Source organism: Mauremys reevesii, linkage group 24, assembly GCF_016161935.1.
Source record: "Mauremys reevesii isolate NIE-2019 linkage group 24, ASM1616193v1, whole genome shotgun sequence".
NCBI classification, from domain to species: Eukaryota; Metazoa; Chordata; order Testudines; family Geoemydidae; genus Mauremys; species Mauremys reevesii.
Genome location: NC_052646.1, coordinates 3,408,939 through 3,431,761, shown reverse-complemented (window position 1 = coordinate 3,431,761; position 22,823 = coordinate 3,408,939). Strand labels below are relative to the sequence as shown.

At 50.7% G+C, this 22,823-nt stretch overlaps 1 protein-coding gene across 15 annotated transcripts in view; it reads right to left on the bottom strand.

Moving 5' to 3' along the window:
* Nucleotides 1-22,823, bottom strand: part of ARHGEF11 (Rho guanine nucleotide exchange factor 11) — a 77,409-nt gene that overhangs the window by 30,706 nt on the left and 23,880 nt on the right. For 10 of the 15 annotated variants that reach the window (XM_039512784.1, XM_039512795.1, XM_039512791.1 and 7 more), the window contains exons 1-7: nt 20,502-20,661; nt 8,739-8,771; nt 7,199-7,290; nt 4,052-4,150; nt 2,446-2,495; nt 2,280-2,337; nt 146-324 (exon numbers count right to left, since the gene is read on the bottom strand). In XM_039512784.1, coding sequence (XP_039368718.1) covers nt 146-324; nt 2,280-2,337; nt 2,446-2,495; nt 4,052-4,150; nt 7,199-7,290; nt 8,739-8,771; nt 20,502-20,656 — 666 coding nt within the window. In that variant the 5' untranslated portion in view covers nt 20,657-20,661. Of the gene's footprint in view, nt 1-145; nt 325-2,279; nt 2,338-2,445; nt 2,496-4,051; nt 4,151-7,198; nt 7,291-8,738; nt 8,772-11,758; nt 11,852-20,501; nt 20,662-22,823 lie in introns of those variants that run through there. The other 5 variants (XM_039512798.1, XM_039512797.1, XM_039512796.1 and 2 more) reach the window with 3 other exon arrangements.

Genomic DNA, 22,823 nt, shown 5'->3' with positions numbered 1-22,823 from the left:
ACGGACAGAGCTTTGCTTTCATCTCCCCATCTTTCACCCCCACCCCCGAAGTGGAGCAGCACGGGAGAGTGACGACCGCCGCCTTCCCATCCCCCTGGGAGATCCAGGACAAACCACCCGTGGGAGCGCCGCGCCGCCCGGTTACCTGCAATGGTTTGGGTCCTGTGATGCGCTGCGGCGGAGGCAACGGAGGCGGGGGAGGTGGCGGGGGGCACAGGGGTGCAATCCCGGGCGCCCCCGATATGCTCATGTCTTGCTGAGGGCTGGAGAGCGCCACTGAGGGAGGAGGAGACCCCAGGAGGGTCAGCGCGACGTAGGCGCCGGCTGGAGGAGAAAAGGAGCACGGGTGGAGAGAGACCCACTTTATAACTAGCCAGTTGATGAGGATTTAAACCCGGGGAATCACGGCATCTAGAAGAGAACAGATCATTCCCTCCCCAACCCCAAATCCACGACGCAGGAGTCTGAGACGGATGGAGCTGCAACCGAAGCTGATCTTAAGGGTACGTCTACACTGAAAACACACCACTTGCACTGCTGTAGTGCTTCAGTGTAGACACTCACGACGGCGACAAGAGGGGTTCTCCCCTCGGCGTAGGTAATGCCCCTCTCCCAGAGGCGGTAGCAAGGGGGCCGGAAGAATTCTTCCATCAACCTAGTGCTGTCCACACTGGGGGTTAGGTCAACGTAGCTACGTCTCTCGGGGGGGGTGGATTTTTCACACCTCTGAGAGACACAGTTATGCCGATGTAGGTTTTCAGTGTAGACCAACTACACTCAGCATTAGGGTTTAATCCAGTTCACAGATGCTAGCCCACTGCACCGTATACAGAGCAGGAGTCCTTAGTAAAGCCTCAGGAACCTTTGTAAAGCGTACCCAGGAGAGGCTGCATCAGCCAAGGCACATACTAATCCCGAGATTTTATCTCGTGCCCTTCATCCATACACCTCAAAGAGCTGTACAAAGGAGGTCAGGATCATTATCGCCATTTGACAGATGGGGAAACTGAGGCACAGAGTGGGGAAGTGACTTGCCCAAGGCTGCCCACCTTCCCCCCCGCTTAAGCCATTGTGAACACATCAGACCCAAGATCCAATCCCTCCACTGGCCCTCAGGCTGCTCCCGATGCCAGTTGAAGGCCTCAGTCCTAATCGTCAAAGCAACAACTGGGTCGAGCCCCAGCTACACTACAAGACTGAACTTCACTCTATGATCTGCGGTGACAACGGTGCTCCTCTGGGACGATGCAGCTCACAAAACGCAAGACGATGGGCGTGAGAGCGAGGGTCAAAGCATTCCCGGGGGAGGAGACTCTGCTATGAAATGGGCGACCAGAGGAGATGGGGCAAATCTGGAGTTGGGTCGCCTTTAGGAGACGCTGTAAAACCTTCCTCTTCACCATAGTGAGGATGACAGCGCCATGCCCTCCCCCGTACCCACAAAACCTGAAACAAACCAGCCAACAAAACCAAAAGCCCACCTAGGGTGACCAGATGTCCCGATTTTATAGGGACAGTCCCGATTTTGGGGTTTTCTTCTTATATAGGCTCCTATTACCCCCCACCCCCGTCCCGATTTTTCACACTTGCTGTCTGGTGACCCTAAGTCCACCCCAGGCAGGGCGTTTACCTCCCTACAGGAGAAGAGCCAGACATCCCATGAAGTCCACTGGAGACTTCCCTACTGGCTATTTGCCCAGACGCTATGGTGACAGGCAGGAGTATAAAACCCTGATGCAGACATACAGAGCATTGTAACTCAGGGTGGGAAGCGGAATGACCAAATCGGCAAGGGAAGGGTTAAGCTGTTTTTGGAAACTGCTTCAGGAAAGGGATGGGAAGTGACGTTCTCCCAAACGGCTCCTCCTGTAACAACCAGAACGGGAAGCCGCAGAGATCTGGCCGCTCCAGCTTGCAAATGACTCCCCTTCCCAGCGGCGTCAGTCAACCAGGCTCCCCAAGCAGGACGTTTCACATTAAGCACTTTTGAAACATGGGATTGCTGGTGTTTTCCACCCAGGAGACCAGCTGCCCCCATTTACGCATGGGGCAGGCACAGCTGTGACACAGCAAGCTCCCCACACCAGCGCGCCTGGGGGATCCCCTGCCTCTCGGGTGGAGAAGAGAGCTCAGCGTGCCTGGCCTCTCCGCTCTGCTCTTAGCCTCAGGGCCCCTTACCCTTTCCACAACACGCCATCTCAAAACGCTCCGCCGTGGGGCTGGCCTCCAACCAGCGACCCAGCGGGGAAAGGCCCCATTCACCCCTCCTACCCACTCACATTTGATGAGCTTCACCACTTCGAGATGGGAGCTGTTTGTCACCATCGTGCCGTTCACCTGCAAGAGGAGACAGCCAGCCTCAGACACGCAGCCCCAGCGCTGGCCCACAGAGCGGAGCTCTAGGGAACGCCCCGGGGACGCCTCGGCTCGGGGTTTGCCGCTCACCTTGACGATCCGGTCACCCTCTTGCACCCCGGCCTTCATGGCCGCTCCTCCTGCAATGCAACAGGAGGAGTTACAGTAAATAACAGCAGAGCCCCAGCAACATGAAACGTCCACAGCTAGCACAAGGCACCAGGGGATTTGACACCATCACCGGAACAGCATATGGAGACGTTAGGGTCTAAAATCTAGGTTTTCCCTCCGCCTGTGTGGAGCTCTGTTTTATTCTATTCCATGTAGGTTCTTATATCGACCTCATCACTAATATCCAAGTTCCTTCCAGCAGCACGTTAAGCAACGGGACTACCATCTGCCACGTGGCTGTTCTCCTTTAGGGCTTCTGTCTAGGCAGGAGGGTCTGTCCACACGGATCCAACTGCAGGATTCAGGCCCAAGCATCGGTAAAAGCAGCTTTACTATTTAAGCTCTTCCCCTGCCAAGCTCCCCTTCTTTAATACAACTGTTAAAAGTTTAAATACACTGAAAAATTCTCTGTTGCTAAAGCCAGGCCGAAGAGGAAACGTTTCCATGAGGTTCATTTCCAAACTGAGACTAGCAAATAAAAAAAAAAAGGCCAAGAAGGAAAGTAAATTAAAGAATCTTTTCAGCTTTAATGAGCAACGCAAGTGAGAAGGGAGGGGCACGTCTCCCTGCAGCACTGCACCCAGGGACAGGCACAACGAGGGCGACTGCCAGGGACAGGGCACTAGAGAATCCGGCTCACTTTGCACTAGTGTCAGTGACTGCACAAGGAGCGGGGCAGTGGGGAATCAGGCACATGGACTGTTCTTTATTAAAATATTTGGGACTTGCCACTGGATTCATGCAAACGGAATCTATGCCCGCCCAAAGCCCTGGCGAAGCCACTGGGGTCCATGCAGGGGTCTCCCCGTGAGATCCCATTGCAGGAGAAGGGGGTTGATTTTTATCTGATTCTGTCCCTTTAAATCTGTAAGACTTTTCCTCCCTTGTCTATCTGAATTTTTCCTAGCCTGAGTGTTAGTCTTACTTTGGCGGGGTGGGTAGGGGTGGGGGGGAGGCGTCAGTTTGTAATAAGAGCAGCTCATTGACTACTGAAATTGTTGATTCAAGCCCTACCTCCCCTCAGCACCATCAGACAGCAAAACGCTAGAGCGCTTCCACAAGGCACAGCCCAGAGCGAAAGCTGCTGAGGGCTACAAGGGGAATTCCCTGCACCCCGCCTCAGTCACCAGCTGCGATTATGTAACAACCAGGCAGAGCACGTGGTTTACCTGGCGCTGCCTGGAGAGCAGAGATGGCGCAACACGGGAACTTGGCTGTTGCTCTCGGGAGCCGATTTGGGGTTAATTCCCACCTCCGGGTGGCCAAGCTGCTCAGAATCAAGACTCCGATCTAGGCACATACATACCCCAGGTCCCCCATCCGCCATCCCAACCACGCCCTCACCCAGCTCAGCTCCTCTTCATCCTCCAGAACTGCCCTCCCTTGATCCAACAGGCTTTGCGAAGAAGGATCCCCCTTTTCCTCTCTCCCAACCCATCCTAGGGCCAGAGCGGAGCTGGGGGACTCCCATTCATACACCAACATCCGCGGGCCCCCAAGAAGGGGGGACAGAGCAGCCGCTCACCTGGCCGGACAGACTGCACCAGGACAATCCGGTCCCCGCTGACGGTGAAGCCAAAGCCATCCTGATCCTTCTGGATGATGACGCAGCGTTGGACCAAACCTTCAGCAGGGCGGGGAAACAAACAAAGAGGCATGAGAGGCTGGAGTTTAAATCCATGCTCTAGGCTAGTGGTGGCTCCAAGTTCCAGATGGTCCATGGCTACTGTTCGTTCCCTGCGGCCAGGGGAAGACTAAGGCCCAGGAAAGAGAAGGCAAACAAACAACAAAAACCCCCACTCCTGAAATTAATGCTTTGTTAACAAAAGCCCAGGACTTTTCATGTCAAGCTCATGATTGGGGCAGGGCTTGAGAAAAGATTTTTGAACGCGATGCTGGAGATGACAAGCAGAGATGTTCTTGCCGTGCAGAGAGCCCAGGAGAGGGGAGTCGGATAGATAATAAAGCAAAGAACTATACACCAGGACGCCTGGGTTCTAGATTTCAGTGGCTCCATTCTCTTTTAAGGCTGCAGTGTCCCCGGAGGTGATTGTTCAAATCCCATGCTCTGATACCAGCTGCCTTTCAGCCCCTAAATATCATGCTGGCTGCTGCTATATACGACACCTGGATAGATAGTTTATCCAGGACCTAACGGATCTTTTCTATCTCTGGCTTCTCTGGTTCCTTTCCACCGCCCTGAAAGCCAGAGCTGCAATTACGCTCATTGTCGCTGGTAGGAATGCAGATGTTGTTAGTGACCATCAAGTGACGCAGCTTCTGTTGTTCATCGCAGCGCATGTTACACTGACGTCATTCTTGAGTGTCTGAGGTCTGGTTCAGAAAAAGAAACAGGGCCTGATTCTCCTTTCCATCGTGTCTTCGCCTGTGCAATGCGAGTGTACAATGCGGATTCTCCACTCACATTACACCAGTGAGCGTGTTAGACACTCACTCTGCACAGGTGTAAGTGACAACATGAGCTCGGGGCAGGGGAAAAAATCAGGCCCGATTTTGCACAAATGCAACTAATAACACAAAGGTGAGGGGTGGGAAGTTAGAAACTGGACCCGGTTTTGCACAAGTGACAGAGACACCACAAAGTAAGGGGCACTCATCAATGGTAGATTATATCCTCTCCCCCGAACTGCTATAGGATCCAAACGCCTCCCGGGCGTTTAGCCCCCTAATGCCCCGTTAGAGAGGAATGCATCAGAGCCGTTTTATAGATCAGGGAAACTGAGGCGGCCTGAAAGACTCGCCTGGAGTCGCACAGAAAGAGAATGCCAAAAGTCCTGAATCCCAGTCCAGCGCCTCAGCCACCAAGCGATCCTTCCTCTAGGCCGGTGGCTCTCAACCTTTCCAGACGACTGTCCCCCTTTCAGGAGGCTGATTTGTCTTGCGCGCCCCCCAGGTTTCACCTCACTTAAAAACAACTTGCTTACGAAATCAGCCATAAAAATACAGCAGTGTCCCAGCTCATTGTTACTGACAAATTGCTGGCACTCTCATTTTTACCATCTAATTATAAAATACATCAATTGGAATATAAATATTGTGCTTCCATTTCAGCGCATAGCACACAGAGCAGTCTAAACAAGTCATTGTATGAAATTTTAGTTGGTACTGACTTCACTAGGGCTTGTTCTGTAGCCGGTTGCAAAACTAGGCAAATATCGAGATGAGTTGATGCACCCCCTGGAAGAGCTCTGCGTACCCCCGGGGTACGTGCACCCCTGGTTGAGAACCACTGCTCTAGGCAGACAGCCATTCCCTTTCCAAGCTCAGCAACTGGCGCTGGCGCCAGACAGTCCTGCATCACCTCACGCCTTTGTGTTGGCCGATTCTTGCTCTGCAGCCCGGCTCTGGGGCTAATCTAGGATCATGGCCTGCGAGCTTTGCTCCAGCGCTGCAGAAGCATTTCAGGGCAAGGGCCTGGCCCCGTGTCACCGCTGCTCTCGTACGCACGGCTCTGTTCTAAGGATTTTCCTTTTTAGGGTACAGGGACCAACCTGATGCAGCAGGAGTGAGGGCTAGACTGCAACTCCCAGTGCAGGAGGGGGGCTGCCCCTCCAGTGGGAACTGGGGTGGCACATGCCAAAGCAAGGAGGGTGCTGCAACACCCTTTCCACGTCCACACCTAACCACAAGGCCACTCTTCTCTCTTCACTGCTTGGGCAACTGGAATCGTAAACAGAACCATCGCTGTCATCCCCGTTAGCTCTAACCTAGCACTTTTCACCCACAGATCTCAAAGTGCTTCACAAGGGAGGGGAGTGTCATCATCCCCATTTTACTGATGGGGAAACTGAGGCACAGGGAGGGGAGCAACTTGGCAGGCAATCAGTGGCAGAGATGATAATAGATTCCTGGGGTCCCAACTCTCAGTTCCGAATTCTACCCTAGACGAAAGGTGTAAGTAGCCCCGTAGGAAGGCCTAGATGGGAGGAGTAATTATCACAGGCCTGGAAAACATCATTTTATCCCCCATGACTTCCCCCATCACGGTAAAGGGCAGCTGAGCCGTTCAAACCCACAAAGACCAGAACAGCTGATGGCTCATGAGGACGCCCCACCCCACAATGTCATTCCCAGCCTGCCCTTCCCCAAGTCCAGAGCTTACTCGGGATCGAACGTCTCTTTCTAGAAAACGACGCCCTCTGGCTCAATCAGCCATTATGGGTCCAGTCCAGGAATCACCAGGTGAAACTGTCCGGCGTGGGCGCTGCAAGAGGCCGGACCAGATGTTCCTTCTGGCCTTATAATCGCTGAGTCTGATAAGAGGAGCTTCATGCTGCGCAGAGACACACGTGCCAAAGCCTCCAGCCACCTGGATTATGACCTTCCGGACAGCTTCACCTGTGTGCCTGACGCTCCCGTGGCCAGGGCGCTCACCTGGGACGGGGGCGACCTGGGTTCTGTTCCCTGCTCTGCTGCCGCGACCTTGGGCAAGTGACTTCCCGTCTGCGGGCCTCAGAATTCCTCATGCGCCCAGTGGACAGACAAGCCCTGCCCCACCTCCCGGGGGGGGAATCAAGACCGGCACAACTGAGAGGTGCCGAGAGATAACGTCGATGGGGGGGCCAGAGACGTAGCCACGACAGCCACATGGTACAGCCCCGAGTCTGCTGTCATAGCAACACAGAATTCAGAGGAGAGAAGTAAAGGCTACCTGTCGTTTCAGTGCAGTCAGACGGCTGGCGGCGGTGGCCGGGAGACCTGCGTCCTGTAGTCGAATCGCCCAGTGAAGACAGGCTGCTTAACCTGAAGGGAATGAGACGGAAACAGTCACGGAGGAACAAGACTCATCCTTCCACTTACAAGAAGCCTCCCTCTCAGGACGCAGCAAGCCCCAGCGTAGCCAGGGCAGCTCCCACGGCGAGCGATCGCTGTCTGTGCTGGGCCAGAACTGGAGCTGCAGGACCCTTCTCCCCACCGCCAAAAGCGGCCTCCAGCAGAGAGAGCCAGAGTCCCACGTAACCCGCGTGTCTGTTAACCCCGGAGGGATGGGCAGGGGTTGGTTTCCACAGAACATGACGAACAACAGAGAGATGCGCTCATGCAAACCACACGCACAGCACAGGAGGTCAGCGTCAGAGCTTACCAGGCTGCAATGGGGCTGATGGAAGAAGAGAACATGAAGCAGCGAGGAATGAATGAGAGAGACAATGGACAGTTACTTTCTTTTGTTATTTTTATTTTGGGTGCGCTTGCTCTTCCGGCAGTTCTGTGATGGGGGAGGGGGCTGGATCGAGAGCCCTGTGGGCCGAGGCGGGAAGGTGACCAGACAGCAAGTGTGAAAAATCGGGACGGGGGGGGGGGGGTAATAGGAACCTATATAAGAAAAATACCCAAAATTCAGGACTGTCCCTATAAAATCGGGACGTCTGGTCACCCTAGGTACAACAGCAGCACTGGCTTCGCAAGCTGCCCAGAACTCTCCTACCCTGGAGGGACCGGCTGACCGAGGGGTGGGAAGGGAGCTCCGACTCCACAGCCCGCTCGGTCCTGGCCAGCTCCCTCTGCCTAATGCCGATTGCTGGGGTGGGTCGGCAAGCTGTGGCCTGCCCCTCCTACCCACCCCAGCCACTCTGAATTAACAGCACCACGGTACTTGAGTGAGGGAGCTGTGCGTGTGGACAGGATTCAAGACTGGGGCAACACCTGAATTAACTGCAGTGAAGACAAGACCTTAGTACCTACTGCCCCCAGCCTGGGGCCAGACTGGAGCCAGGATCCTATAAGATAAAGGCCCCATATCCCACCTCCCAAGCCAGCCAGTCCCCCCAGATCTGGTGCCAAATTGGAACCAGGACCCTATAGGGGAAAGGCCCCATATCGGATTCCCCGATCTTCTAGAGCCAGCCACTCCCTCCAACCTGGTGGCATAGTGGAGACAGCACCCTACAGAACCCTATGGGGGAAGGCCCCATATTCCATTCCCCAATATCCCCGGGTCAGCCTGTTCTCCCGATCTGATGCCACAGTACCAGGACCCTAGAGGTGAAAGACCCCGTTTTCCCTTCCCTGGTCCCCTTTGAGCCAGCCAGGTTGGGGGGTTGTTGGTTTTTTTGTGAACAATATAAAATGGCAGAAGAAAGGCTAGGAGGATGTTTACATTGACACCAAATCCACCTTCACTTTGAACACAGGGGCTTCGAGAAAGCAAGTGCGAATGCGATTCTGTCAGCCCGCCCCCAGCCCCAACTTACCTGGGCAGGTGCGAGTGCTTTTTACTGGCTGGCCTGTTGCCCAGGAGGGAAGACAGAAATTGACACCAAAGACAAGGACGGTGGTAAAGATGGCGCATGGTCCAGAGGACAGCATTGGGAGTGCAGGGGGACGGGGGGAAGAGGAGACAAATAGATAAAAGAGACAGATGTGTAATGGATGACACAGCTGTAAACACACTCAACACTCAGGAGAGGGGACGGACAGACAGCAAGGGGCAGATGCGCCGCTAGCCCTCGGCTTCAGAGCCAGAGCTGCAGCTTCAAAGCGCTTTCTACCCACCAGCCAGTCTGCCGACCCAGGCCAGGAGGGGCTGCAGACATACCCTCAGTGACCCAACAGGGCTCCTTCGAGGAGCGCAAGGGGAGCTCCCCCTCTGTAGCCAATTCAGCGCTTGACCTCTGCGTTCAGGCGGACAGTGGCAAGGGGGTGCCAACAGGCGTCCACTAGGGACCAAGTCCCACCAAAATCGTTTCCCGCGGGGCACTCCACAGCCAGATGGGTACAGCTGCCTTCAGAGCCTCACCCAGGCCCCGATCCCGCAAAGACTCACACAAGTGCTTAAATTTTATGCATTAGAGTCGCTTGCAGAAAGTGGAGTAGGTGCTTGTGTCTTTGCAGGATTGGAGCCAAATTCCCTCTGACCCCTTCCCACGCATCTGTGCACTGACCACCTTCCCGGCGGCTGATCCTTCCTTCCCAGGCCCCAAGAGCGACGCCCCCTCCCTTCTCCCACCCCTTGCCCAACGCATCTAGTCCGCTCCAGGGCAGGACCATTTGAAAAAGAGCAAGACTGTTATGGCGGACGCAGGCAGCGACAGCTCCAGCAAAGGGCGCTGTGTGGTCTCCGTTACGACCCTCGCTTTCGGGCTGGAGTTTTCCAGCCTCGGGGTCTGGCTCAGAGTGAACAGAACCAGAAAGTCTGGAGCAGATTCCTTCGTCTGCTTTGTGCACGGAGGAGGAGGAGGAAATGCAGGCTGGCCTCACTGGGACAAAATACTTTCCTCTTTGGGTGCAATACGCGACTGGACTGTAGGAGAAAACACGTGTGACCCGGGAATCGGACCCTGCATGGGGAGTACGCCCGTGCACTGGGGTGGGGGGAGCGGGGTGATGGTGCAGGAGAGGACACCACGGGTCCCATGAGCACACACCCGCAGGGAGGCGAGGTGACAGGTTCCACAAGTGCCCGCCTGCACAGCGGGGGTAGGAGGCAAACGACAGGTTCAGTCTGAACTTGGGCGGTTTCCCCAAGCGCTTACGCACACGGCCCCAGCCTTGATCCGGCTGCCAAGCGCCGGCACTGCCGGCAGAGAGGGGCGCTGCCCTCCAGCGCGAGCAAGAGCAGAGACGCAAGCTGCAGCACTAAATGGATCCTTCCCCTCCAAGTGGCACTGAGCCACCTGCTCCTTTGGGGCCTGATCCAAAGCCCACAGAGAGTTTCCCACCGACGTCAGTCTGCTCTGGACCAGCAGGACTGCGTCACGGCGTTTCTACTGGGTCAGCACCTGAAGGCCAACAGCAGGCGGCACGGCGCTAGGTGCTGTACGGACATACAATGAGCACCAAAGAGCTCACAGTCTAAAACCCTGCAAACACAAGGGCCTTACCCTGCCAATCCAGCTGCCCACCTGCCGCTTAGCAGGGGAAACGGAACGGCTGCTGCGCTCCCATCAGGACACGCCCTGGGTTTCCCCCTGCACCCCACTAATGGTTTTAGATGCTTTTGAGACTCTCCTCCCTAAGCTCCTAAATCCTTTGGGTGCACTTCTGAAAATCCACACCGCCTCCGTGCGTTGCCCGGCACGCTCACGGGCGCATACCCACCCACACGCATGCCCTCCACGAGGCAGGATCGAGCCCGTTGCTTTCTTGAAAAAGCACCACCACCACCACCACCAATGACGCATGAGTCAGACGGCAACCATCTCACTGAGGCAGACAGCAAATTCCTTCCTTCCTCGCCAGGCTAAATCCACACTTAAAAATGAAAGCCAGAAAAGGGGGGAGAGCTGGGGAAGAACTAATGAAAGTCGGTAGGTCTGGATGCTGCTGCAGAGTTCTCAACTCCTCCCTAGGAAAAACACCTCCTAGGTAAAGCCGACAGGGCCTGATGCTCAGCCGCTCAATTCCTGTGCTTGGACAGTGGCAGAGAGGTCAGGGCGGGCCGTGCAGATGCCTGTAAGCCACCTTTGCTCTCCCTGGATTCTGGAGCCATGCAGGGGTCTGCCTGGCTCATGTTGTGCTCAGCACTGTACGGCCGAGCACAACACGAAAAGCAGCCGCAGGGCCATGCAAACTTGCTCTCTGCTTCTAGTACAGTCCCTGGGAAGCTGAGAAGAGCGGTAGTGCAGCATGCTCTGGCCACATCCCCGATCGGCCCCCCAGGGACTGGGCACAGGTCCAGAGCAGAGCTCTTATGCCAGCTCCACACAAGCTGTGCAGGGGCCCTGCACGTGGGGGATTCTCAGGGAGCCAGTTCTGCCCACTTGAAAGCCCCTGTACATAACTGAAAGTCAGGCCCACCAGATCCCTATTTTAATGCACGCACGAGGAGATTTGACTCCTGGGCTCTGTACTCTGCAAGTGCAAAGCAAGGACTGGCATTAGCTCTTTGGGACGTGTGCACATATACACGAAAACAAGAAGCCTCTGCCAAGCTCTGCGCCGGATTGGTGGAGTAAACCCCCAGGATCCATCCCCCTGCAGCCTGTTCGCACCGCACTTCAAGTCGACACGACTGTTAAAACTCCATTTCCAATTTGGCAAGGTCTCGCGCATTTTTTTTTTGGCCCAGACAAAACACAAAGGCCCAACCTTTAAACTTTTGCTCACGATCAGCAGCAGCTGGAATCCGGCTGCCGTCCGCAGACCGTGCTAACTGCATGCAGAAGGCACCAAGTATGCACGGGGAAAACGATTTCTGCTTCGGCAGCAGTTGTAGGGCAGTAAAACGCTCCGTAGGGGGAAAAAGGGAGGAGAACTACAGAGAGGTTCATACCGGGAAGAGGAGGAGAACGTGACCTGCTGCTATGGAGTAGGTGGGAAGACGCGTCCTCTGCTTACAGATGAAGGGACGGAGACCAATCTATGGGATTTCCATGGTGCCTGTTCCCACGGTGTGTAACACTGGGGTAGATCTAAACCGTACGTGCTTGTACCTCCCAAACGGGAAGTTACACCTGGCGTCGCCTCAGAGGAGTCAGGGCAGTGATAAGAAAGCAAAGCCACCCGGCCACATTCCTGCCTGAGTGGATGGCACATTCCCAGGAATGTCAGGGTGAAGAGCCCACTGATCAAAGCACAAGGACAGAGAAACACGGGGGGCGGGGAGGCCTGGGCTGGTCAGAGGTGCTGGTCTGACAGCTCCCAAGCAATGTCGGCTGTGCATCTAGAACGCACGGACAGCACAAGCAGCGGTACACACACAGGCCTGGTCTAGCTAGAGAAGTTACTAAACAAGAGGCCCTAACCACTGACCTAAGAGACCTGGGTTCTAGCCCCAGCTCTGCCACTGACCTGCTGCGTGACCTTGGGCAAGTCACTTCCTCTCTCTGGGCCTCAGGTTCCCCTCCCACCCTTTGTCTGTCTCATGGGTTGAGACTGTAAATTCATCGGTGCAGGGGCTGGGTACATACAACGCACAGCTGGGTCCCATAAGCTGTCTGATCTAGCTAAACTGGTGCAAACCCTAATGCACATGAACTTGAGTCAGTTTAACCAATGAAACAACCATCTGAGGAGAATGGCTTCACGTCCAGCAGACTAGAGTCAGGGCTCCTAGGAGCTACTTCTGCTTGTCTTCATTTCAGTTTATTCAACTAGTTCAGTTCAACGCCTACAGGAGGATAAAAATGGATTTTAAAACAAACAGACTTTTTAAAATTTAAATTGCGTTTTTGATGTTACTTAAATTATAAGAAGTTTTTTCTTTTTAAAAATAAACCTGTTTAAAATAAAATCTGAATGTAATACCAAATATGTTAAGGCCTTAACTTTTCAGAATCTCTTAAAGCATTTAAGTAAAAATATAAATATGCTGGATCCCTGAGTCTCTATCCAAAACTTTAATTTAAAGGCTGCTTTTCTATATAAAGAAAGAATTAAGGGGGGAAACAGCTAACTTTTGAGGTCAAGCTTTATGGCACAATGCATCAGGTACTGTACTAAGGGCTTGATTGGTATAATAAGAATAAATGTTATATGCTGTTCTGTGTGTATAATTAAATTCAAGTTACCATCCTAATGCAGGCTTGACACAAACCATGAACAAAACATTAATTATCTAGTGAATAAGCAATAGAGCATTCACCATGTTCTAAGATACTAAAAATATACAATTAAATTAATAAGAACCTAAACCATTAAGTCATATAATTGCTTTAATAAATGCACAGTTATAATGTGCCCTCTTAGGTAGCAAAAAGATGTACCAAATCAAGTGGAAAAGCTCGATTTCATCGTAAATCAACATGTTTTAATGGTTACACCAACCAGTGAGAACGCACCGTTCTTTCGAAAATAACTGAAGTACAAAATGGAAAAGTTGATTAAAATCAATTATTTAAACCAAGGCTTTCCACTTGGTGATTTAAATCAATCCACACTGAACGACTAGTTCATTCAAAGTTAAGAAACCAGTTGGGAGCTGAAAAGACAGGAAAGCTTGTTTTCCTCTTCCAATCTATGAATAAAAACTAGGTGTGAGATGATGAGATCTATGAGCTCTAAAATCTTGAAGGACATGGTGACCAGAAACCATCAGTTCAATTCATTAACTGCAGATAGTTTAGCTACATAGACAATAAACAATCTAATAAATCAATTAGTTTTAAATGCAAAACATGTTTTGACAAACCTTTTTCCCTTGTATATCCAGCACATTTAAAGTAGTTTTATTTAACACAAAAAAATTTAAATGCTATTTTTGTGCATTTTAAATGAATTTCTACCTAAATAGAGCTTGACACAAATCACAAGTAAAAAATTAATCTAGTAAAATCAGAAATGCATCATTCACCATTTTCCAATGTAAGAAAAAATGTACATTTAAGAATCTAAACAAATGCTAGTTAAGCTATATACTTGCTTAAGTAAGTGTGTCTAGATAGAGCATAAACTCCCGGTTAGCAAAAAGTACCACCGGGCTTAGTGCAGAGTCTTTATTTAGCTGCCAATCAATCAATGTTTTTAATGGTTACCAACCCATGAGAATCATCTTTTCTTTAAAACAATAACTAAAGTACAAAGACAAAACCTGATTGAAATCAATTATTTAAACCAAGGTTTCCTATTTGCCGATCTAAATCATGATTAAAATTGGTGTTTTAAATCACCTTTGATTTAACTCAATTAATCCTGGTGTTGTTTTACAGAATTTGCTACTGAACTAGCAAAAGACTAGAGAAGATTGCAAGGAACTTCAGAGGGATCGAACCAAAGTGGGCAAACGAGCAACAGGATGGCAGATGAAATTCAATGCGAACAAACCGCTAAGTAATTTGCGGTGTCAGCAGTGAGGTTGGAAACAGAACCAGGACCCAAACTCAGCCCCCTGCTCTAGTTACTAATGAGAGTTCTGGGTCAGGCTTTTCACTTCCCTGTTTCTTATGAATTGTTCAGCTAGTGGCTTAGTAGCATAACCCTGAAAATCCACTTGGGGCTTTCCTGCACGCCAAAAGCAACCCCAGCGCTACCCACACCTCTGCCAGAAGCCTCTCCCTCTTTGCCAAAAGTGCTACCACTTGCGTCTGAGAAGAGCAAGACCTGCATAGGTCCAGGTGGGCCAACTTCCCCCTCCTCTATGCATCTGGCACCAGACCGTGCTCTCTCGAGCTCTCTGGAGAGGTGGTTGAGGCTAGGGAGTGAATGGAAACAGGGAAGAAGCTAAGTGACTGGAGCGGCAATAGGAAGCAGAAGAGACACTTGTATTTTCCGAGACAAGTTAGCTACGTCCCACCATGTGCAAGGGCAGGTGGAATAAAGGTGCAAAGCTGTACTTGGTTTTCATTTCCTATTTAAATGCCCAAGTTTGATTTTAAGAGAGACCAAGGGGAGAGCCAGGCACGGTACAGAGAGCCTCATGCAAGTGTCACTTCCAAAGTTCCTTCCTCTGATTCATCTGGAGTAGCTCCTACCCCCAATACTGCTCCCCCGGCGCATCTCCCTCCAACCTTGGGCATCTCCTCGCCAGCTCCCCATGGGACCCTCCGTTCAGGCCTGGCCCCCTCCTGAACAAGGAATGCCAATGGTATTGTCTGCCACTGTCTTGCCTTGGGCAAGCTGCTTCACCGCCGTGCCTCAGTTTCTCCATCTGTAAAGTGGGGATAACGATACTGACCTGCTTGATAAAGCACACTGAGAGCTGTGCATGAAAAGCTGCATAAGACCCATGTATTATGAAATTGTGTAAGCCAACTAACGAGGCTCTTTCATTGGCCAATGCCACTGTAGTATCCTGAGCAGCCCAGAGATTCCTCAGACGCGTGTGTGCACATGGATTTAACAGACCCAATGAAACACAGATCCAAATCTAAGCAAAAGCCTCCCGAATTCTAGGACACTGAAGTTCTAATTTACCATTTCACTGCTGCCCTCATCTCCTCCAGTTCTACTCCGTAGACTGTCCATTCACTGACTGAGAATAAAGACAAGCAAATAATTCATGGCAAATAATTTGATCCGTTCCATTTTTGGCTGTCCAAGAAGTGGCGAAATTCTCCAGTTTATTGATGACTGGAAACTGGTAAATTACATCCTGAAACAGCTCAGACTGCAGGTCAAGGGTTGGGCATGTGACCTATCCAAAAATAACTGGTCAATCGAGTGGCCAAATAATGTAAAAAATAGTCACATATTTTAAAACACTATTAGAAAAGTAACAACAGTTTAAAAAAAAAAAAAAGGAGTAAGATTTTATGGTCTCCACCAGGATGACCATTAGATAGCTACTTGTGCCTAATTTTAAAAAAACATGTTGTTGAAATGAGTTATTTCAACTCAGAAAAATGAAAATTTTGAAATGAAGTTCTAAAAAAAAAAAAGGATAATTATTATTACTACCTTTTTTGCACTGTTCAGTTGGCATTGAACGGTGAATGTTATCCATGTTACAAAAGAAAAGCAAAACGAAACAAACAGAGCAACTAGAAAAGCAAAGTCATTTTGAAATGCACTCATGTGAGGCAGTGAGCAGGCCAGATCTCCAAGCAGCTTAATGGTTGCGCATCTCTTCTCGTTGTGTTGTGGGAAGAGATTTAATGACTGTGAACCCTCCTCCCCCTCCCCACTCCCTTCTGTGAGTCGGTTAGACTGTAAGCTCTTTGCGGAAGGGACCTTGTCCTTAAGTTGTTTAATGTGCTTTGCAAACCGCCATGGGGGTTGATGGCCAGGGATACAAATCAAGAGATTTATTTATATACGTTTGTTGTTGAAGATTCCAGCCACTCGGGATGTTCAACGTTCAATTAGTTCACCTTTTTTCCCCCGTCAGGCGGCATTAGCATGTAGCAGTGTGATCAAGACATTTAAGAAGGCTTGATGACAGATGGCACTATGATGCAATCAAAAACGCAGGTTCCCGCCTACATCAGGACATTCTTGCTGGAATATTTGACTGTGGTCAAATAATAGGGTGTTAATTGACCAGTCATCTGAGATTATTGGACCGGTCAATTGACTGGCGTGCCAAGCCTATCCAGCTTTGAGTTTGCTGAGAGTATTTAAAATCCCCACGATGCTGATTAGTTTTCCAAGTCATATGGTATTGTGCCTGTCGCCCGACTGGATGATTTATGCAACCAACCACCAAGGCAGCCCTCAAATTTTAACAAATCTAATACAAGGTTCAAAATTCATTTTCAGCAAAAAACAGAGCTAAAAGTTCAACTTGTGAGAGCATCCATGCTAGGAAAGCTTGAGCACTGAACTGCGCGCTGAAAAGGAACACACAGGACCCAGTCCAAAGACTAGTAAGTCGATCGGAGCCTTTCCAGTGATTTCAATGGGCCCTGGGCCTAGTCTACAGCTAAAACTTAGATCGACCTATCTAAAAATTTTCACTCCCTGAGCACCATAATTAGGTCGCCTTAACCCCTGGTGCTAGCTCAATGGAAGGATTCTTCCGTCGACCTAGTTACCACCTCTTGGAGAGGTGGATTACCTACATTGATGGAAAACCCCTTCTGTCCACACAGGACGTGTCTATGGGTATGTCTACACTACCCGCCGGACTGGGGGCAGCAATCGATCCAGCAGGGATCGATTTATCGTGTCTAGTCTAGACGCAATAAATCGACCCCCAAGCGCTCTCCCGTTGACTCCTGCGCTCCAGCACCGCGAGAGGCGCAGGCAGAGTCAACGGGGGAGCGGCAGCAGTTGACTCACCGTGGTGAAGACACCACAGTAAGTCGATCTAAGTACATTATTCACGTAGCTGAAGTTGTGTAACCTAGACCGGTCCCCCCATAGTGTAGATCAGGGCTATGCTACGTCAGTACAGCAGCACTGCAGAGGCAGTAGAACAGACATACCATGGGTCTGCCCCAAAGGACAGGATACATATTTATGCAGCAAGATAAAGTTTTTCTGCTTCAGGGAATCAGTCGACTACTGAGACCTTGTCTACACACCAAAAATATTGTACAGCTTTAACTACAGCAGTACAACCCTCTTCATGTGGATGCAGTTATACTGGTATAAAGATCCTTATACGAGTACAGCTTATTCCTATGCGGGAAAGAGAATAAATTATGCCAGTATGAAGCATCTTTATACCAATATAACTGTATTTATACTGAATTGTACTAGTGTAATTATATCAATAAAAAAAAGCCACACCGCCAAACAGCACAGTTACACTGGTACAAAAACCGTGCGTCGCCCAGGCCTAATTTGATGGAGGTTTGAAAGACGTTTTGGGCAGGTTATTACATGACTGTCCACCTTCCTCTGAAGCAGCAGGTACTGGCCGCTGTCAGAGATACTATCCTAGCAAAATGGACCATGGGTCCCATCCAGCCTGGCAATTCTTGCATTCCTAAATGGTCCAACAAAGAGGGCTGAATCGAAATTCACATGAGTAGTCATGGATCTCCCCCCGCAACAAACTATTCCACCTTCAAGCACCACTTGAGACGGAGGCAGGTTCACTAAATAGGCCACGTAACAAAACCACGTTGCCATCAGCCGTGGCCACCACCAGCACCTCCTGCCACCCACCACACCTAACGGGATTACGCAAGGTCATACTTGCGTAACAGAGCCCCAAGCAACACAGAGCGAGGCGAACAGCAACTGGCAGAACCGGGAGACAAATGACAGAACCAAAACTATCCTGATCCGTGCAGAGCTGAGAAACTCTGGCTCCGGCCAGAATGACAGGGCGCGCTGCAGGTAAGAAGCTAGTGCAAGCCCCGGAGCACTGGAAAACAGCGTGATGCCTGGAGTGGGATCTCCAAGCAGAACCATGCCAAGCACAGACTGGTATGGCAGGAGAACTACAAAGGCACACAAGCGGGACCTGGTCCAAGTGTGCTCCATCAATGGAAACACTCCTGTGTGCTGTCGTGCAAATGCATCCTCGGTTCCTAAGCGGGCTCTGACAGACGAGCTATTTGGCCTTGGGCAAAATGCTTTTCCTCTGAGCCTCGGTCCGATCCCCCACACTTTCCACCCCTTGTATACCAGGAGGCGGCTAGTACGACATCCCCCTTTCCCACGGCGATCGTCAGGATCAGTTAACATTGGGGAAGCAGTCCCAGGATGCCCTGGGGACGAATGTCCTTATTAAGCATAAAGTAACAGGGATAGTTTGGGTTTTATTCCAGATTAAAAAAAATAAACGAAAACATGAAGTCCAGAAGGAAGCCAAATTGGGCGTATCATCAGGACGGGGAGGGGAGAGCCACAACGCTGGCTTCGGAAGCAGCCACAAGCTAAATGCAAAACCACAGGAACAGCCGATTCTCACCTCTTTGTGCCTTTGCACATTGTCAATCACAAAAAAAAACCAACCCAGAGCTAATCAAGAAACTCCGCAATCCCCCTCACTCCCAGCACTAGGAGTGCATGTAGAATCCAGCAGGTACATTAGCAATAACCTCCGAACAATAGGGGGTTTTCAAAGCAATTCCACCCCCTCCTTACCCCTACCCCATCCTGAGGGATGGAAAGTCATAGTCCATTGAAGCATAAACTCTGCTGCTGAAGCAGATTTCCAAGACGACATGGCTCCTTGAAACCATAATTATAGGCGAGTTCGATGCAGGGAGGGTAATTCCATCCCCATTCCATTGGATCAGCATTCCCCTGCCCCTCTCTATGCCCTCCTCCCCCATCCTTGGTGGCCAAGTCAGAGCGCAGTGGGTACTCCTAATTGAAACTTCCATCCGCTGCCTAGCGCATGCAGCTGGCTAGCATCCTCCCCTCCCCTTACAGCACTGGCAGTGCTAGCAGTGAAGAGAGCCTGCCCCACACCGTATGGGGTCAGCGGGAGGGAGCCAGAGCTGCCCACTGAGAGAGGGGTGCTGATGGTCGAGGCCTCCACGGTGCTGAGCTGCCCCATGCGTTCAGAGCAATTTGATCCTGTGAGGACTCTGGACGAGTCTGTGCCATTCTGACAACGCCCAGAGGGGGAGGAGGGGAAACCCAGGGCCTTCTCTCAGGCCTCATGGCAGCACTGCAAAAGGTGCGAGCTTTGCAGAAAAGAGACGGGGGGGAAAATGCAGCAGCAGAGACGTCACTTGATCCAAAAAGCAAATGACCCATAGGCAGTGATCCTCAATCACACAGCAGCACCGTTACGCAACTCTGGCTGTGCACGGCACCCCTGGTGCAAATGCCAATCATACACGCCTATTGCAAGCTGCTTGGGGCAGGGACTGGGTTTTTATTCTGTGTTTGTACCGCGCTTGGCACCAGGGGGTCCTGGCCCCCAAACTATCCCTATTGCTTTAAGCATAAAGTGCTACCACAATGCAAATAAACAATAATGTTCTTCTAGGACACCTGGGTTCTGTTCCCAGCACTGGCTCTAGTCTAGATAAGGTGACCAGACAGCAAATGTGAAAAATCGGGACGGGGTGGGGATAATAGGAGTCTATATAAGAAAAAGACCCAAAAATCAGGACTGTCCCTATAAAATCAGGACATCTGGTCACCTTAAGTCTAGAGGATGGGCAACTCACTTCACCTCTCAGCTCCGCACCACACCTCTCTGATGTGGGCACCATCCATCTCGTGCCAGGAAAGAGGCAGGAACCCTGTGGAAATGGTAGTATATGGGCTTGCGTAACTAAAGCCTGTATCATTAGGTATACACACACGAGGGCCGAATTAAGGGCGCACAGGTAGAAGGCACGCTCCTGAACCCAGGCTGACCCTCCTGCCAAAATTCAAGTCCCTGTTACAAAGCTCCGAGGGACTAGAACCTTTCAGCGAAACGGCGGTAAGAATTTAATAGAGGGAGTAATTAATAATTAGTAATAGAGGGAGTCATAGTTGTTTTGGCCAACCTCCTTCTCAGAAAAAGCTGAAAGATTTTTGCTTCACCTTTTCAGAAAAGGTGACGCCCACCAAGGAAAATTACAGCCTGAACAGTTAAAGTATGGCAAAGTTATAAGCAACTGAAATCAGGGATGTCTGAAGAGTATCGGGTGACTTTAACTCCTGGCAGCGTTACCAGAGCTGGCCAGAACGCTGCTCCAGGCTGGAGAAGAGAAGCAATTCCTCCCTCTATGACTCACCTCCCCTTGCTAGCCAGAGGCACAATGGCAGAATTGGAAGAGACAGCAGCTTGGTACCCAAAGCACAGGCACCTGTCAGAACAAGGCTCGAGGAGGATGTCTTTAGTGCAGCCCAGACCTTTAAAGCCAATCTGCCACCGGAAGGGCAAAAGCATGAGCCTGCCAGCTGCAGCAAATAAGCAGTGGCTCAGATACCATGGTGATGGGCACAATATAAGAATCTAAACAGAATCAGAAAGGCCCCCTGGTTCTATCCCCAGCACTGGGAAAGGTGGGGGTAACAGCTGGGCCCTGGGAGCCGTCAGCCTGGGGATTTCTATTCTCAGCTATGCCACCAATTCACTGTGTGGCTAGGAGGGATGCTCCCACCTCACATCCCTCTCCATGGGGATAATGATACTGACCGGCCTTTGTGAAGCACTTGGAGCTCTTGGGATAAAAAGCCCCAATGCAAGTGCCACGTTCTATATTATTTTTAGGCAGCCGGTGTACAGAGCCCAGAGTTCACAATTTACCTACAGCATCAGCTACAAATTGAGTTAGGAGAGAAATAGGCAGAGTCCCATTAAAGTCAAGGTGGGATTGTTAATATATTTCATGTCATACGGTCAACTTGGTTTTAAAAAAAGCAAACTTACACAGACTGTTCTATCCTATTATTCAGGCCCAGAGTCTGGGGCTGATCCTGCCTGGTCACCAGCAGCTGAGGCTCTGGCTTGTTGTAACTCATGGACACAGGCCTTTTACAAAAGGGCAGAGCCAGATATTCAAGTGCGCAGCACTCTGACCACTTCGTTTGGTGCAGATGGGAGCCGAGCTCTCAAAGCTCTGTCCCTTAGAGCTCGTTCTCAGGGAGCAGCCAGAAAACATGCCCTAGTCCACAGAGGAAACAAGATGCATCCCCTCAGGCTGCCCTTGGGTTCAGTACCACAGTAAGTTGCAGGTGGGTCGAAACCTCTCCTAGAAGCTGAGGCATCCCTGAATGATTTGCAAATGGCTGAACCAGGACTCTGCCATATTTTGGTTAGGGCTGGGATTTTTTTTTTTTAAACCCAATATAGACATGGTCGTTCAACCCCTGCTGTGGGCGCAGTGTGACCAGCACAAAAGGAACTTAAACCAGTCTGGCTTATTCCTCTTCCTGTATAGGACCAGTATAAACATCTTTAAACCTGTATGACTGCATCCGCAGTAAGGGATACGGGGGTACAGCTTTATACAGGTGTCATTAAAGCAATGCAAAATGTAGCGTGCTCTACACTTAGCACTCATACAGGCACCACAGGTTAGAGGAGTGATTATTCTTTTTCTCAACACCTACACAGAGCAGGCCTTAGAGTGCTATGTGCGGCCTTGTCTGCACTAGACGAGTTTGCTGGCCTAGGTATCCGGCAAACCCTCCTAGTGTAGATGCAGCGGATACCTGCATAAAAGTGCTGCATAGCTTACACGGTTGTTGCAGTCTTGTCCCGATAATCAGATTGGGCCGTGAAGTTCAAAAGTGGACTTGGCAACTCTTACAGAGTCCTCTGAAACGGCTCGATCCAAAGTATCCCAGCCGAAGAACATCACTTTCCTTCCATTATTACATTCGAAAGCATGGGCGAAAGTTATGCACGGCCTGCTCCCGACACAGTTTGCAGCACTGCTCTATTTCGGTCCCGTCGCTATTGATTTTCATTCCTGCGGTGTGCCCTGTCCGCAATCTCATGGATAATGGATGTTATTCTCCCAGAATGCTTTGATATCGACCAGTGGATCTTTCATCTTTCAACCATTTATTTCAGTTAAGATTCTCCTTGATGGGGCATCAGAATCCTCAACCATTCTCACTCCTTCTGGAGTTTCTGATCTTCCAACTTTTCAGCCACCAGACCCCTTTATAAACCAATGTGTGATGGAATCCACTGAAAAGTCAATGTATTGCCTTGCTTTCACATCCTCCTTATAAATTGCATTGTTGAACCCACTACCATCCCCCGCACCAGTGAGGTACTGGGGTGTTCCCAGCAGAAATCTCTGGCCAACGGTGCTCTGGCAACCACATTGCCACCATGAAATTGTTTGCACCATTTCCCTGAAAGACATTAGCTGTAGTGGGAAAAGTCTTTTTATGATGGGATAAGTGCATCTAAATTAGGGCTAATTCTGGCAAAGCTGCATCAGTTTAAAAAAAAAAAAAGTCCACCTAACCCACATGGCTACGCCGGTAAAAGCCCTCGCACAGGCACACTTGTACTGACATAAAAGTGCTTTTGCCACGACAGCTTATGTTTTTTGGGGCAGTGGCATAAACCATGATAAGTGACGCATTTTTATGCC